The sequence below is a fragment of the Perca fluviatilis genome, chromosome 9, assembly GCF_010015445.1.
Source record: "Perca fluviatilis chromosome 9, GENO_Pfluv_1.0, whole genome shotgun sequence".
In the NCBI taxonomy this organism is placed as follows: Eukaryota; Metazoa; Chordata; class Actinopteri; order Perciformes; family Percidae; genus Perca; species Perca fluviatilis.
This window is the reverse complement of record NC_053120.1, coordinates 28,550,418-28,565,340: the sequence shown is the minus strand read 5'-3', so window position 1 is coordinate 28,565,340 and position 14,923 is coordinate 28,550,418. Positions and strand designations below refer to the sequence as shown.

The window sequence follows — 14,923 nt, the reverse complement described above, 5'->3', positions numbered from 1 at the left end:
ACAATAAAGCAGCAATTTCCAAATTAACCCTTTCAGGACTGCTCAAATTATACAAACTGTAGGTAACATACAAGAAACAGAGAACTAAATCTGGCCTTTCGGTAACATTTATTTTTTATAGTGGCCAATAGTCCATCTGAAATCATATATTGTATCAGGAAACGTGATTATGTGGCATGATCATAAGGCAAAACCAAGCATGTTATAGTTTGTAACATATGAAACATTCCCTTGTGCCAACATCAGCTCCAGTATTTGACATGTTATAAATGGAAATGTTTTTCAGCAATGAAAACTGTTTTTATATAGCGCTTTTCTAGTCAAAGCCCTTTTACATATTACAGGAACCATTCACACACTGTAGCCAAGGCTGCTGTACATGGTGCCACCTGCTCATCATCGGGGGCAACTTGGGGTTCAGTGTCTTGCCCAAGGAGACTTTGACATGGGACTGCAGTGTAATGGAAAATGTTATGATTATGAATTATGCTTACTTGAAACAAGAACACTTTTGTATTGGAAAAAGGTTACTAAGAGCGAACAGAAACTGTTTTTGTTATATTCAATCGCGTCAGCATCTGCATAACAGACACCGCTTGTTCTGTGGTTCAACCTAAGGTCATGAAGACGGCATTTTCAGGCTGTAAGAGTAGGATGGCTGTGAGACATTATCATTACCCAGACACAAGCGTGCTTAGGCAGTTCCTGTTTTTAAAGTTTCAACTTATCAGGGACCATTTTGGGTGTTCCTCTTTACATGTTCCTCTTTCTGTGTATAAAGGATGCTGACATTCTGCATGCACTTTGAGAGCTCTTTCTCTGCACTCTGTAGCAGTGCGGTGAAACCAGCTGTCAACTCTCGAGATATAAGCAATAACTCTTCCACATTGCACTCTGATGTTTTGTGAAAGTTGTGTTTCTGCTTGAAAGTAATAAAACAAACCAAGACAATTAGATTTTCCTCATCTTTTGTTATTGAAGACATCTTTACTCACTCTGCTGCATGAAACTTCCACCACAGGAGGGCCAACCTTCCGACTGGCAGGCGACCGATCTACCACTGAGCCACATCCGGCCATTATAGACAAGACATACAGTTGAATGCTGCCTCAACTGGACTGGTTTAAAAACTTGAATGGTACTGGCATTTTTGTACTGACAGAAAAATTAGTCACGGATGCAGCATGTGTCGTCTTTGTATAAAAGATGTATAATCTTTTTTGGCTTTACTGTATCATATAGTCTATAGTAGAGGACAGGTTGCAGGGTTTAGCGGGCGTGGGCATAGATCTTAAAGGGGTATGGTGTGCGTGTGGCTCCAATGACTCCCTCTGTACTCAGCTCAAGTCCATCCAGAGTGGAAAAATTAAATTTCTGACACAAACCGACAACAAACAAGAACAGCTCCATTCTTGCCAGGCCTTCGCCCAGACATGCACGCTTTCCTGGAAAAATAAGCATAAATGCAACATGAGTGAAGGCAAGCGCATGGAAAATACTTCCTTGTATACTCTAATTTAGCTACTGTAGTATTGTATTTATCCTGAATTATCTCTTGTGGTGCGCATTTTCAAAAGTTGAAGTGAAAGTTAAATAATTATCAATTAAATGTGAGTGTTACCTGCCGAGAAAGGTACAAATGCATCCCTCCTCACAAACTTCCCTTCAGCATCCAGGAAGTGTCCAGGGTTGAAGGTGTCTGGAGTTTCCCATTCAGTCTTGTCGAACAGCACAGAGGTCAGGTTGGGCATCACTGAGGTTCCCTGCACACACACACACACACACACACACACACACACACACACACACACACACACACACACACACACACACACACACACACACACACACACACACACACACACACACACACACACACACACACACAGACAGCAATCAATTCAATATTGTTCATACAAAAGGATAAGAGATACACTTCTAGTACAGCCACATCTTGTTGGCAGTTGATAAGATGTGTTAAGGGTAATGTCTTAGTGGGTATTGGTCTATATCCTCGACCTTCCACTTTTGGTTGCCGCTGGAAATCCTGCCGTATGTATTTATTTTCGACCGGATTTCCGTTACCTAACGCTTCCTTTGTGTTGGAATTCTAAACTCCGGTGGATTTATGAGGACTATGGTTAACTGCTCCTCAGATCTCTGCAGAGTAAATCCAGACAGCTAGCTAGACTATCTGTCCAATCTGAGTTTTCTGTTGCACGACTTAAACAACTTTTGAACGTACACACGTTCCACCAAAACAAGTTCCTTCCCGAGGCTATTTTGCAGCCGCACCAGGGCTCTGTGCAGCGCTTAGTGGCGCCAAAGATTGTTTAAGAAATGCCAATAAACCAGAGCACGTTTTTTCTCCCAACCCGGACTGCTGTGTGGACTTGCCAGACCTTCCTGTGCAGCGCTGTGGAGGCAAAGCAAGACTAAGTGGGTATTGACACTGTAAAGACGTGGCTTAATCACGATGCCACGGGCACAGTTCTGTTTTTATATTATCAGTTATTTGTCATGTCAGATTTCATATCATGTTCTCTCATCTATTTCAGTGGATTTTTATTTACTTGTCATTTTTAACATACACTGAGCAGTTACTGCTATATATATATATATAAGTAGATGCACCTTGGGTATGACGTAACCACCCAGTGTTGTGTCCTTGGCGGCCATTCTAAGTCCATTGAGAGGAACAATGTTTCCCATCCTCTGGATCTCGTGGATGACAGCGTCAGTGTAGGGCAGGTTAGATCTGTCGGCCATTCTGGGCAGTCGGGTCTGTCCGATCACTCTGTCTATCTCGGCCTGGACTTTGTCTAGGAGGTGAAATAAAAGTTGTGATTTGATCAATTAAAATGACTTCTTTGATCGTCAACATTTTGTATCCCTGGTATCTTTTAATCTACTTCTTGTGCTGCTGCTGATGAGACTCCCTTATCTGAACACCCACCCTGGATATGAGGGTTCTTGATGAGGTAGATGAGCCCCCACTGCAGGGTCTTCGAAGTGGTTTCACTACCAGCCAGGAACAGATCCAGACAACACAGAACCAGGTTGCCATCATCAAAACCAAGTTCACTGTTTCTGTTGCGCTGTCAGCCAGGCGGAAGGACAGACAAACATATGGTCAGTTTTTGGTTCTCAAACATATTAACTGGCTTACTGAAAAATTGTAAACACCATACTTTCTCCTCTATCAGGAAAGTGTCGATATAATCTCGGGGGTTGCTGGGGTCCAGATCCAACTTGTGCCTCTCTATCTCTGCCCTGATAGATGCCTCCAAACATTTGGAGCTGCTGAAGATGCCATTGTGAGGCCCCGGCAGGCGTTTCATCAGTGCTGGGAACGCCTCGTATAGCTGTTTGGAGAGAAACGGGAGTTGTTCAGTGGTGTTGTTTATATCCATTGGCAGATAAATATCTCACTTCAGATCACAGTATTTTCTGATAGAGAACTTTAATTAAACACACATGAACGGATGTAGCCATGTGGGGTTGTTAGTTGTGTCTTGATGCCTTAGGACAGGGGTGTCAAACTCATTTTCACTAAGGGCCACACTGGAAAAAGAGAATCACACCAAGGGCCAGACATGTAAAGTTTATTTGTTTTTGTTCAGACTTTTTTGTGGCTTTCTCAGACATTTGTCACCTTTTTGCAAATTTCTTGCTTTTTACGACATTTTTGTACGCTTTCTGTCGCATTTTTGTTGACATGAAGCCCTACAAAAGTCATCAAAAGAGTTCCTTAGCCATCAGAATTTACCAAATCAAGCAAAACAATGATTTTTTTTTAACAACAACCTGTTCCACAGTCTGAATATGAAAACTCTCTCTGCTTCTGGGGAAAGAGTCGGCAAATCTGCCATATTCTGCTTTGAATGATACGTAATTGCATTTTAAAAAACACTTTCCTGTGTTTTTGGTTTGGCGCATAACTAGGCGGGCCAAAATTTATTGTGAACCCAAATTGATATACGGGCCGGATCTAAATCTGCAAGGGGCCGGATTTGGCCCGTGGGCCTTGAGTTTGACACATATGCCTTAGGAGGATAGCTGATGTGTGCCTAGAGCCTCATAAAAGGGAGGAAGGATGCTTCTTCGCAACTTACTAGAGCCCATATGGATCCCTCCAGATAAGCCATCTCAGTCAGATTCTTTAGCATGCTCTGGAAGTTGTGGTCGCTGTAGTCAAACCGTCTCCCAAACACTATCTGGCAGATGATGTTGGCCACAGCGTCATTTAAGAGGGGCACAGGGTCAAATGGCTCACCTGAAAAGCAGAAATGTCCTCAGTCTGAATATATTTAGTATTTAAATTCCATCATTTCTTGCTCTCTTTTCTGTTCTGTTCTTTTTGCCAACCTTTTTCCTTCTCCATCGCCTCCTGCAGATGATGACTCTCCTCACAGATGCTCTGCTCCATGGAGCTCTTGGCCAAGCCAAAGGTACGTAACGTGGCCATGGCAAAACGCCGCTGTTTCCTCCACACATTGCCATTACTGAAGAAAAGACCCGCTGAAAGAGAGAGACCATACAATGTTACTCAGGCAGGATTTAGAAGGCGGGATTAGTACTTTAAAACTGATGTACTGGGATTCACCTGAGTTCCCTGAATAAATCCTGGTCACCATTGGGCTGTAAGGCCGGTCCACAAAGTTATCAGCCTGTGTGACAATTGCTTCCTTCACCATCTTCCACCCAGACACAAACACTGTTTTTTGTCTTCCCAGACGAATGCAGAACACATTCCCATAAACATCAGCTTGCTGTGGATGCAGGAACAGAGAATAAGTGGCCTGTTGTCTGGCATGTGACTCTGATAAGATGCATATTTCAGGACAATCATTTCTGTGACACTGGCTTACCATCAACAGGTTTTTAGCATTGTTTTCTATAATAAACCTTTTAATATTCCTCATATGATTTTTTTTTAAATGTTCTCTTGTTTGAGGATCTGTCTCTACTACATGCAAAATTAGGGAAGTACAGTATATACAGAGTAAATAGGAGTCTTCCTTCCACCTTCCACTTTTGCTCAAGTTTCCACAAAAACTCTACTACATAATATGAAGATACCATCTTACCTTGGTTAAGTAAATGTGAGGCTGTTTAGATTCAATGTTGAATACGTTTCCTAAAAGAGGAAGAGATGGTGGTCCTGGTGGGAAGTTGGGTGGATCCTTTTTGTTCAGAAAATACACTACGAGGAGAACGGCAAAAATAAAAAGCAGCATTCCCCTCAGATCAAGCCACAGAAACAAATCGCACAGCCACATTGTGAGGCAGAGGAGAGGAGCAAAGGACTGAAGAAGATTACTTGCTTCATCATCAACTTCTAGTTAGAGATGGGCTGGCCTGGTACTCTGTTGACTCACAGCTCATGCAAATATAAAGACCTATGTGTGTGTGACAGCGAGAGGGCATAACAAAGCAACATCAGAAGCCGTGGTGTAATGGGTTAGGGTTATGGGTTAGGCATCACTTTTTGACAAAGAAGAAGGATGTGTAAAAAAAGGTTAATTTTATTATGAGTGCTAACACAGTTGAGAAATGGTTCATGAGAGATTGGTATATATTTGAAAAAGTGTGTTTCCTGCTAGGAGGGACTGCTGTCCTAATCATCTCTTGTCTCACCACTTACATTTCTAATGGCGTGCAAATACCTCACCAGCTATGAATGTATGTTATGTTGTGTTTTTACTAATGAAGTAAACTAGCTTTGTGACTAATTAATTAAAATAGTTTAATAATCATTAACAAATGTGTTGAAATGGTTTATCAGTGATTTCAGTGTATTATTAACGAATGGCTTATGCATAAAAAAACGTAACCAATACAGCTTGAATTTAATTGTTTTATGAAATCTTTATACATTTTGTCAATAGTAACTACGAGGACAAAGGGAAATGTCTTATAAACAGTGCCACATGACATTGGCCATAACATGTGATCATGGTCCTGAGACACATGAAGAAATGAAAACAATAAATGAAAAACAACTAAATGGGACCATCTCTGCAAGAAAAGCTGAACAGAGTAGCCCTTTCCATTTCAATTCTCTGCATGCTCCATACGTAGGCGGTGCCTGGGAGCAGGACGGGAGATTCGATCTGTAAAAGCTGCTCTCCAGGTGGTCCTACGAGGTCAGGATAGATAGATAGATATATAGATAGATAGATACTTTATTGATCCCCAAGGGGAAATTCAAGGTCCCAGTAGCTTAAAGACATCACACACAACATACACATACATCACAAACAGGATGATAAAATAACAAATCCACATGAATAGCATGGACAATAAAAGAAAAGATACAGGCTAATATGGGCTAATATAGCCTGTAAACAGTGTAAGCAGTAAACAGTGGGCCAGTGGACAGTCAGAACAACAATGTAACTGTTGTTATAGGAGGGAGTGGAAGTGGTGGAGAGGGAGGAGAGGCAGACAGACTACGCAGAGAAGTCTATCTCTCCTCTTCCTTTTTCTTAAGCGTTGTATGGCCCTGTGGACAAATTACTTTCTCAGTCTGTCAGTTGTGCATGGCAGTGTGCATAGTCTTGAGCTGATCATGCTCTTCTGCTTTGTGATAGTGCTGTGGAGTGGATGACAGTCATTGTCCAAAATGTTGAGCAGTTTGTTCAGGGTCCTTTGATCTGATATTGAAGTGATGCGCTCCAGTTCAGCGCCCATGACAGAGCCAGCTTTCCTTACCAGCCTGTCCAGTCGCCCAGCATCCCTCTTCTTAGTGCTTCCTCCCCAGCATAGAAGAGGACACTGGCAACAACGCTGGTTGTGTCAGAGGAAGTTCTTCTTACAGTCCTCATGGAAGTGAGGGGATTATTAATTCTAAGCCCATGGGCCATGTATCGTCTGATTGCAAATGTGGATCAGTCCAACAAATGAAATATTAATAGTTTGAAAATTATTTTTTAGTCACTTACAATCGTTTGTAAACAAGTCACCAGCAATGGGTGTATTTTTTGTTGTGTTTTGACCAAATACTTAAACCATCACTTATACAATCATTTAATGTCATCAAAGAATGTATTCAAGTTTTATTAATGATTTCAGGTCATTATTAACTAATGTCTTATACGTTACAACTGATCATGATTACAGTGTAAAGGACTCTTAACAAACACAGCTTGATAAAGAAAGGTGGTTTATGAAATCAAGGACAAAAGGAAATGTCTTACAAACATTGTCATTATTACATGATGTTTTTAAAATATAATGCAATGCGTGTGCAGGTTAATTAAAGATGAATGTCCAAAACTATTTTATCAGCAGGCAAGAGTTTTATTCAATTCACAACTTTAGTTTGTCTTTGATGGCGATACAGGTTAACAACATTAACTACCTCAAAACCTCAAAACAGTGGCATAGGTCTTAACACTCTGCTCCAACTCCCCCTTAATACAACAAAAGAATAACACATTTAAGGATACAACCAATACCATGAAAACAAACAATATACACCCATAACACCCATAGACAAAGACGCGTACCGAGATATTCAGACGAGCCTCACCACATCCGCGCACCTTCACACTATACAGCACTAACAAACGTTTACACACTTCATACTCAAACCGACTAAACAACTTTTATTACACAAAATTATATTACTGGCAGAGAGAATAAATCGTAGGCCTACATGAGACAATCAAACAACAGTGAAAGGTTAATGAAAAATAATTACAGCTTTCTCTCCTAAAGCGTTCTGTTACAATAGACCGTACAAATAATGGATGTAGCAGCAGTGACGTTTGGCAATTTGGCTGTAGCCATCTTGTCTTTTCGAAACCGGACATGACAATTGTTGGATAAGATGGTGGAGCTCAGGGGGGCGTTTCTAGGACTTGAGTAGATGAGTAGGGCTTAGCCCGGACATGCACTGCAATGCAATGCAATACAAAACAGCGACTGGCTGGCCCAGCTTGTTAATAACTAGTGTATGTTCATTTTAGCTGCCCAGTTTGTAGATTTTGTAATTCTGAGCATTAAACACTTCATTTCCAGCATTCTGGTGAATTTGTATCCACCTATTTATACCTTTTTCTGAATCAATTTATGCTGTAAATATCTTTATGTAAAGGGAAACATAGATTACAATTCAAATATAAAAACATAATGGAATATATTGCAGTAAGGCTGTCAGGCTTTCTGTATTGCTTTCATCTATTTATTCTCCTGTAGATTGGCTTTTGTAATTATATCTGAGTCAGCACACATGTAGCCTAGGCATCATTAATGACACGGCTAATAGTGCGTTCCATTTACCACGGAACTCGGAAGCCGGAGCTGGGAATGACGTCAAACCCGAGTTGAATGCGTTCCATTTACGAGTCAGATTTTCATTGTTTTCATTCGCTGTAGCCCGGTTAGCCATTGTTAGCAATACCAGTTGATAACAACGCATTACGCCGTTTTTTTGTGCATATAAACAGCGTAACATGTCCACAGATATAAGTTGAACATGCTTGTGACTGTGACTTACTACAGCTTTCACAACTGTTAGTACCATAGACAGTAAAAGAAATGGACAAACAGATCCGGTTGCTCTGGACGGAGACCAGTGAAGGATATTAGAAGCACTTTTCTTTGTAATGGAGCCTTTTATATATTGTCGTGTTTCTTAAGAAATAAACAATGGACAAATAGAGTCTTTAAACACTTCAGATGTAAAGTTATTCACTGTCAAAGTGACGTCTAAATGAATGGCAGTCAATGGAATGCTTACGGCGGGTTAGCATCAAAATGGCGCCATAGGAGGTACACATTGTGGAGAGAGGCTTACCCCCCTTGGTTAATAGAGGGGGCAGCCATGTTGGATTTTGAACTTGGGCTACTCCAAGTTGGGCTACTCCATGGTTGTCCGAGTTCTGAGCTCGGAAATCCGAGCTCAGAACTCTTTCTGAACTGTTTCTGACTTTGACCTTGGAAAATCCGAGTACACATGGAACGCACGATAAGTGTTTTACGGGTGGGTAAATGCGGACCTCCAGGTAATGGCGCCGTTCATCTGCATGTATAGCTAGTTAAACAAAAAATTGGCAAACGTTCCCTTAAGTTAGAAGCTAATGCTAGCGCTAGCTAGCAGAGGTATCAAAAGTATTCACATTCATTACTCAGCTTTAAAAAGACTTCTGTAGAAGTTGAAGTTGGGACATTTCGCTTGAGTTCTCTTGAGTCTCTGCCACGGATATCTTCGTACTAGGCTACATACGTCTGCTATTTGTGATTTGTGTCATGTGCAGGTGTGATAGATCGCGTACAAACCAATAGGGTGTTGGAATGATATATGTTTATACTTCTCATCCAACCATAATCAAATTCACTCTATCCGGATGGCACGATTTATCTTAATAGTTTTTTTTTTTTTTTTAACTATGACAAGCCAGAATGAAAACAAGCCTTGGCGTAAACATTGAAGGGGTGCGGTACACGTGTTATTCCAGTAACTCCTTCTGTACTTAACTCTACTCCATCAGGAACGGAGAAAGAGAACTTCTGTAGTAAACCGACCAAAAACAGGAACAGCTCCATTTTGGCGAGGCCTTCTCCGAGACACACACGTTTCCCTAAAGAGTCCACAAACACACATTTGGTGTAACAGCTGAGAGTAGAACATATATTCTGGTTCAGATTATGCGTAAAATTCAGGTGAATGTTGTTTACCTGCAGAGAAAGGCAGGAAAGCATCTCTTTTCACAAACTTTCCCTCAGCATCTAGGAAGTGTCCAGGGTTGAAGGTGTCTGGTGTCTCCCATTCAGTCTTGTCAAACAGCACAGAGGTCAAGATGGGCATCAAGGATGTACCCTAAAAAAACAAAAAGATCCATAGGTTAACACCAAGTAATTCTGCAACAACACTCATATTACAGAGACAATCCTCTTAAGACTGAAAATGACTGTGTAATAAATGCACCTTGGGTATGATGTAACCACCCAGTGTTGTGTCCTTGGCAGAAATTCTAAGTACATTGAGAGGAACAATGTTTCCCATCCTCTGGATCTCGTGGATGACAGCGTCAGTGTAGGGCAGGTTAGGTCTGTCGGCCATTCTGGGCAGTCGGGTCTGTCCGATCACTCTGTCTATCTCTTCCTGGACTTTGTCTAGAAAAATAAGAAAATTAAAGGAAAAAGCTTGTAGCAACAGGCTGAGAAAAAATTAATTTGAATGACATCTTAAGCCAAAAGGTTTGTGTTCACTGTTTATGCTCACTGGCGTGTTACATTCTGTTGAAGTTTTATATAATTGAGCCTTTAATGCGAAATGCTTGCATGCTAAACTAAGATGATGATGAGCATGTTGGCATTGTCATTGTGAAATGTTAGCATACTGACATAAACCTGTTAGCTGTTAGTTGTGTGTTAGCAAGCTAAAACACGTGGAAACAATACTGCATAGCCTTCGAACTGATCCACATTCCACTACAACACAAGTTGGATACTGTCCAAATGCTTTGGCCTAAATAACAGAAATATAGTTAACCTTAAACTGATATTTGGATATTTGACTTTGTAACGAAATGCATGTTACACGTAACGCATAACATTAGCTTATTGTCAGGATTCCGTGTTCTTCCCATTTCTGCTGATTCCTCATGTCTGCATCCACTCTTGTTTTCAAAGGCTCAGTTTCTCCGGTCCAGCAGCTTGTAAGAACCTTGTTATGGGGTCTTTACCATGTTAGTAGTGCATCCCACCACACGCAGCTTTTAAGCTTTTAGCTTTTTTCTGTTGTTTGCTTGCTGAACCTTCACGCGATACAAAGTCATTAGAGAGCAAAGAGTTGTTTTCCCCTCTAGTGAGGGCGGGACTTAAAATGCGCTCTGTCTCTATGGCCAAACATGTCACCTACTCTGAATATCAGGGTTTTTGATGAGGAAAACCAAAGCCCACAGCAAAGTAGTGAAGGTTGTGTCTGATCCAGCCAAGAATAGATCCAGAGTGCATATGGCCAGATTAATCTCAGTGAAGCCCAGATCAGTCTCTTTGTGCTATTCAGAAATGCAGAGAAAATACAGTATTGAGTGGCTGGTATATTGACAGGAAGGGCTACACAGTGTTGTGCAGTGCAACTGTTAACGTACATTCTCCATTTCAATGAGGAAAGCATCAATGTAGTCTCTGGGATCGCTGTGTTGCAGGTCCTTCTTATGACTCTTTATCTCCTGATTGATGAAGTCTAGGATGGCGTAGTTGTTGCTGAATATTTCGTTGTGAGGACCTGGTAAGTGCTTCATCACTCCAGGGAATGACTCATACAGCTGCTCAGAAAAAAACAGTATGTCACATGTTACATTTTGTGATGAACTTTGAACACAGACATGGGCCTCGCCAACAATCCCACCAGAATGCTGTGTCTCTGAACTAAATGGATATTACTGACCGTAGCCCATACAGAGCCCTCCAGCCTAAAAGCTTTAGAAATATTCTTCAGCATGGTCTGGAAGTTGTGGTCGTTGTAGTCATACCGTTTCCCGAACACCAGCTGGCAAATGATGTTGGACACAGCATTGTTGAAGAAGCCTGCTGGATTGAAAGGTTCACCTGGAGGAGAGGACGCCACTGTTTAGACAATGCTTTACTGCTGAAGAGATGCTCATTATGAGCTTATTTTGCAAACCTTTCTCCTTCTCTATCTCCTCCTGCAGATGTCGGATTTCCTCACAGATACTCTGCTCCATGGTACCTTTGCCCAGGCCAAAGCTATGTAAGGTAGACAAGGCAAAGCGTCGCTGCCTCTTCCATTTTTCACCACTGCTTGTGAACAGACCACGACCTAGACACAAGCATTCAGAAGAAATAGAGTTAAGGACTCAGGGGAACTAATTCCTGCATAGCATGAGACAAGAGAAAAGGAGAGATTTGTACACCTGAGTCTCCTGAGTATAACCTGTCAACTATTGCACTGTATGGTCGATCCACAAAATTCTCAGCTTGTGTCACTATGGCTTCCTTCACCATCTTGTACCCAGACACACACACCATCTTCTTACCGCCAAGGCGGACACTGAACACATTCCCATAGATGTCAGCCAGCTGTGGACAACACATTTAGAAACAAACACTAATGAATCACAACACACCAGTGTCTGCATCATGTGCATTTTTAAATTGTTCAAAAACTAATGAGGAACGCAATGAGGAACAAATGGGCAACCAGGTTAACAAAATCTGAATTTACATTTATATTAACAATTTTACCACCAGATGTCAGTATCTGCCATGAGTTTCTATATAAAAATAAGTAAACATAACTGCACATTTCCTGAAGAGTGTAAACAATGTAAAGAACATTTATTATGTCAACTGTTAAAAACAATTGCAATGACTTAAATCTTTTTAGTACATTGGCAAAGTTGTCCATATTGTTATTGTTATATTGCATGATTTAACATTTACATAATACACATAATAGTTTGAATGTATTAGATTATGTATTATGTATGTGTTAAAACTAAATCAAACTAATATGAAAATATGATTTTTATTATACCTTACCTTAGTAAAATAAATGTGTGGATGTTTCATGTCTACACGGAAGAAACATCCAACAAGGGGAAGAGCCAAAGGTCCTGGAGGATAATTTGGAGGATTCCTGAATTTTAGGAAGTCTGCTATTAGGATAGAAATAAAAATAAACAGGAAAAGCCCTTTCAGGCCAAAACCCAGCAAAAAATTATAAAGCCACATTGTAAAAGGGAGTTAAATCTGCAGCAAGAGTAAGGTCTGATCTTTTCATGACCTTACACTGCACTACACGCTACTAACATTACAGATGACTTAAAAACAAAGGATTCTACTTACATAACCAAATAAAGACACTAGAGCCCGACCGATATATCGATAATAGGCATTTTCCAAACTATCGGTATCGGCATTTATAATGGCCGATAAATGAATATTTACAAAATAAAATAAAAACGGACGAAACACCCTTCAACCATGTTATGAGTGGTGGCATAGCATAGTTTGTCCACCAGAGGGACCTCTACAATGTCCATGTTGGCAACACTCGTGATTAACCCTTTCATATCTTATGTTTGTATTTTTATACATTTTATTTATCAGAACTTTAATATATTTTGATGTTACTATGTTCTGTTGTGACAATAAAACAAACTTATTAAACTGCATTATCATATTATTTTAGTGAGGACTCATAAATAACTTCAAATAACTAATGTTAGGGAAATCTGTTTATGTTTTGTTATGTGTTTCTGGATTATTTTTTTAAAATATATATCAGCCAATATATCGGAATATCGGATTTTTAAATCACCAAATATTTGTATCGATATCGGCCTTAAAAATCCTCTATCGGTCGGGCTCTAAAAGACACACCTACCTTTACTTTGGCAGACAATGCGCATTTATGATAACACACACTAAGTGCAAAACCTGTCTTTCAGTAACCTTAGACTTTGGATATTCATCGTGTCAAGAGAGTCAAGCCAAAAAAGTGCTGTAGGAATAAAAGGCAACTAACATACAGTACAGGCCAAAAGTTTGGACACAGCTTCTCATTCAATGTGTTTCTTTATTTTCATGACTATTTACATTGTAGATTCTCACTGAAGGCATCAAAACTATGAATGAACACATATGGAATTATGTACTTAACAAAAAAGTGTGAAATAACTGAAAACATGTCTTATATTTTAGATTCCTCAAAGTAGCCACCCTTTGCTTTTTTTGATAACTCTCAACAAACTTGGGGGCCTACTTTGCACTCATGCAGCGCCAATTGCCTTTGTATACGCCGCCATGTATCATTCCTATTTTGCACCCGGACGCGCGGACGTTTTCCCTCCACAGACGCGATGCGGTAAATAGGGATTATATTTCGCTCCAGGGGGCGGTTCAGCGAAAAGAGGAGGCGTGTTCCGGCGCAAACGTTATGTGGTGATATTTTGCAGTTTCAGAAAACAATTCCGCCACTGACCAGGAAAAACCTGGTCTAAAGTCAGTGGCGCTAGTCTAAAGTCAGTAGCGCGTTATTCAGATGCTATTATAGGGGCGCATGCTTGGCCATAATGTAGCGTGTGCACAACGCGCATACACTTCTCTGATCTACAGCAGTTCCCATTTTTGAAAACCATACATAATTACAAAGAAAAATAGGTAACACTTTACTTGACAGTACCGACATAACCATGACATGACACTGTCATAACTATGACATGACACTGTCATGAATGTGTCATAAACCTTATAAACAAGTCATAAACGTTTATGACTTCTGTCATTAAGTGTCATTCGGTTTTTGTCATGACTAGTTGACATTGTTGGGCTTGTCTTGATTATGACAACTTGACATTAATCAAAGTGATATTACCAGAAGTTGTCTTGGTCATGACAACTTGACATTAAATTTGTCTTGATTATGACACTTTGACATTAATCAAAGTGTCATTACCAGAAGTTGTCTTGGTCATGACAAGTTGACATTAAATTAGTTTGGGATGTCTTTGTAATGACAACTTGACATTAACCAGGATGACATTACCAGAGGATGTCTTTGTCATGACAACTTGACATAAACAGAAATTCACCTCTTTTTGTATTCATGACATTTTGACCTAATGATTATTATAATTAGATGTGCAAGATTAGAGACCAATTCTAGCACTTTTTCAGATAGATGTCTGACAGGAAATTTCACAAAACTGGGTGTTATGACACTGTTATGACAGTGTAACTAATAAATATTTTGACCTCAAGTAGTGGTACCAATTGTATTTGTCATTAAGATATCATTGATAGGACTTGCTGTCTTGACAATATTATGACAGTGTAACTAATACATATTTTGACCTCAAGTAAAGTGGTGCCAATTGTATTTGTCATTAAGATATCATTGATAGGACTTGCTGTCATGACAACATTATGACAGTGTAACTAA

At 40.2% G+C, this 14,923-nt stretch overlaps 1 protein-coding gene across 1 annotated transcript; it reads right to left on the bottom strand.

Annotated features, from left to right (window-relative positions):
- Positions 1–91: 91 nt before the first annotated feature.
- LOC120564927 lies at positions 92–12,711 on the bottom strand. The gene is made up of 19 exons (XM_039810196.1): positions 12,520–12,711; positions 11,892–12,057; positions 11,642–11,797; positions 11,405–11,565; positions 11,106–11,282; positions 10,874–11,012; positions 9,938–10,125; positions 9,688–9,829; positions 9,424–9,590; positions 8,807–8,945; positions 5,091–5,341; positions 4,607–4,772; positions 4,369–4,521; positions 4,116–4,276; positions 3,192–3,365; positions 2,957–3,098; positions 2,635–2,822; positions 1,622–1,763; positions 92–1,445 (listed from the first exon to the last, which is right to left on the bottom strand). The coding sequence occupies exons 1-19, from the start codon at positions 12,709–12,711 to the stop codon at positions 1,270–1,272; spliced, it is 3,180 nt and encodes a 1,059-aa protein (XP_039666130.1). The 3' UTR covers positions 92–1,269.
- Positions 12,712–14,923: the final 2,212 nt, after the last annotated feature.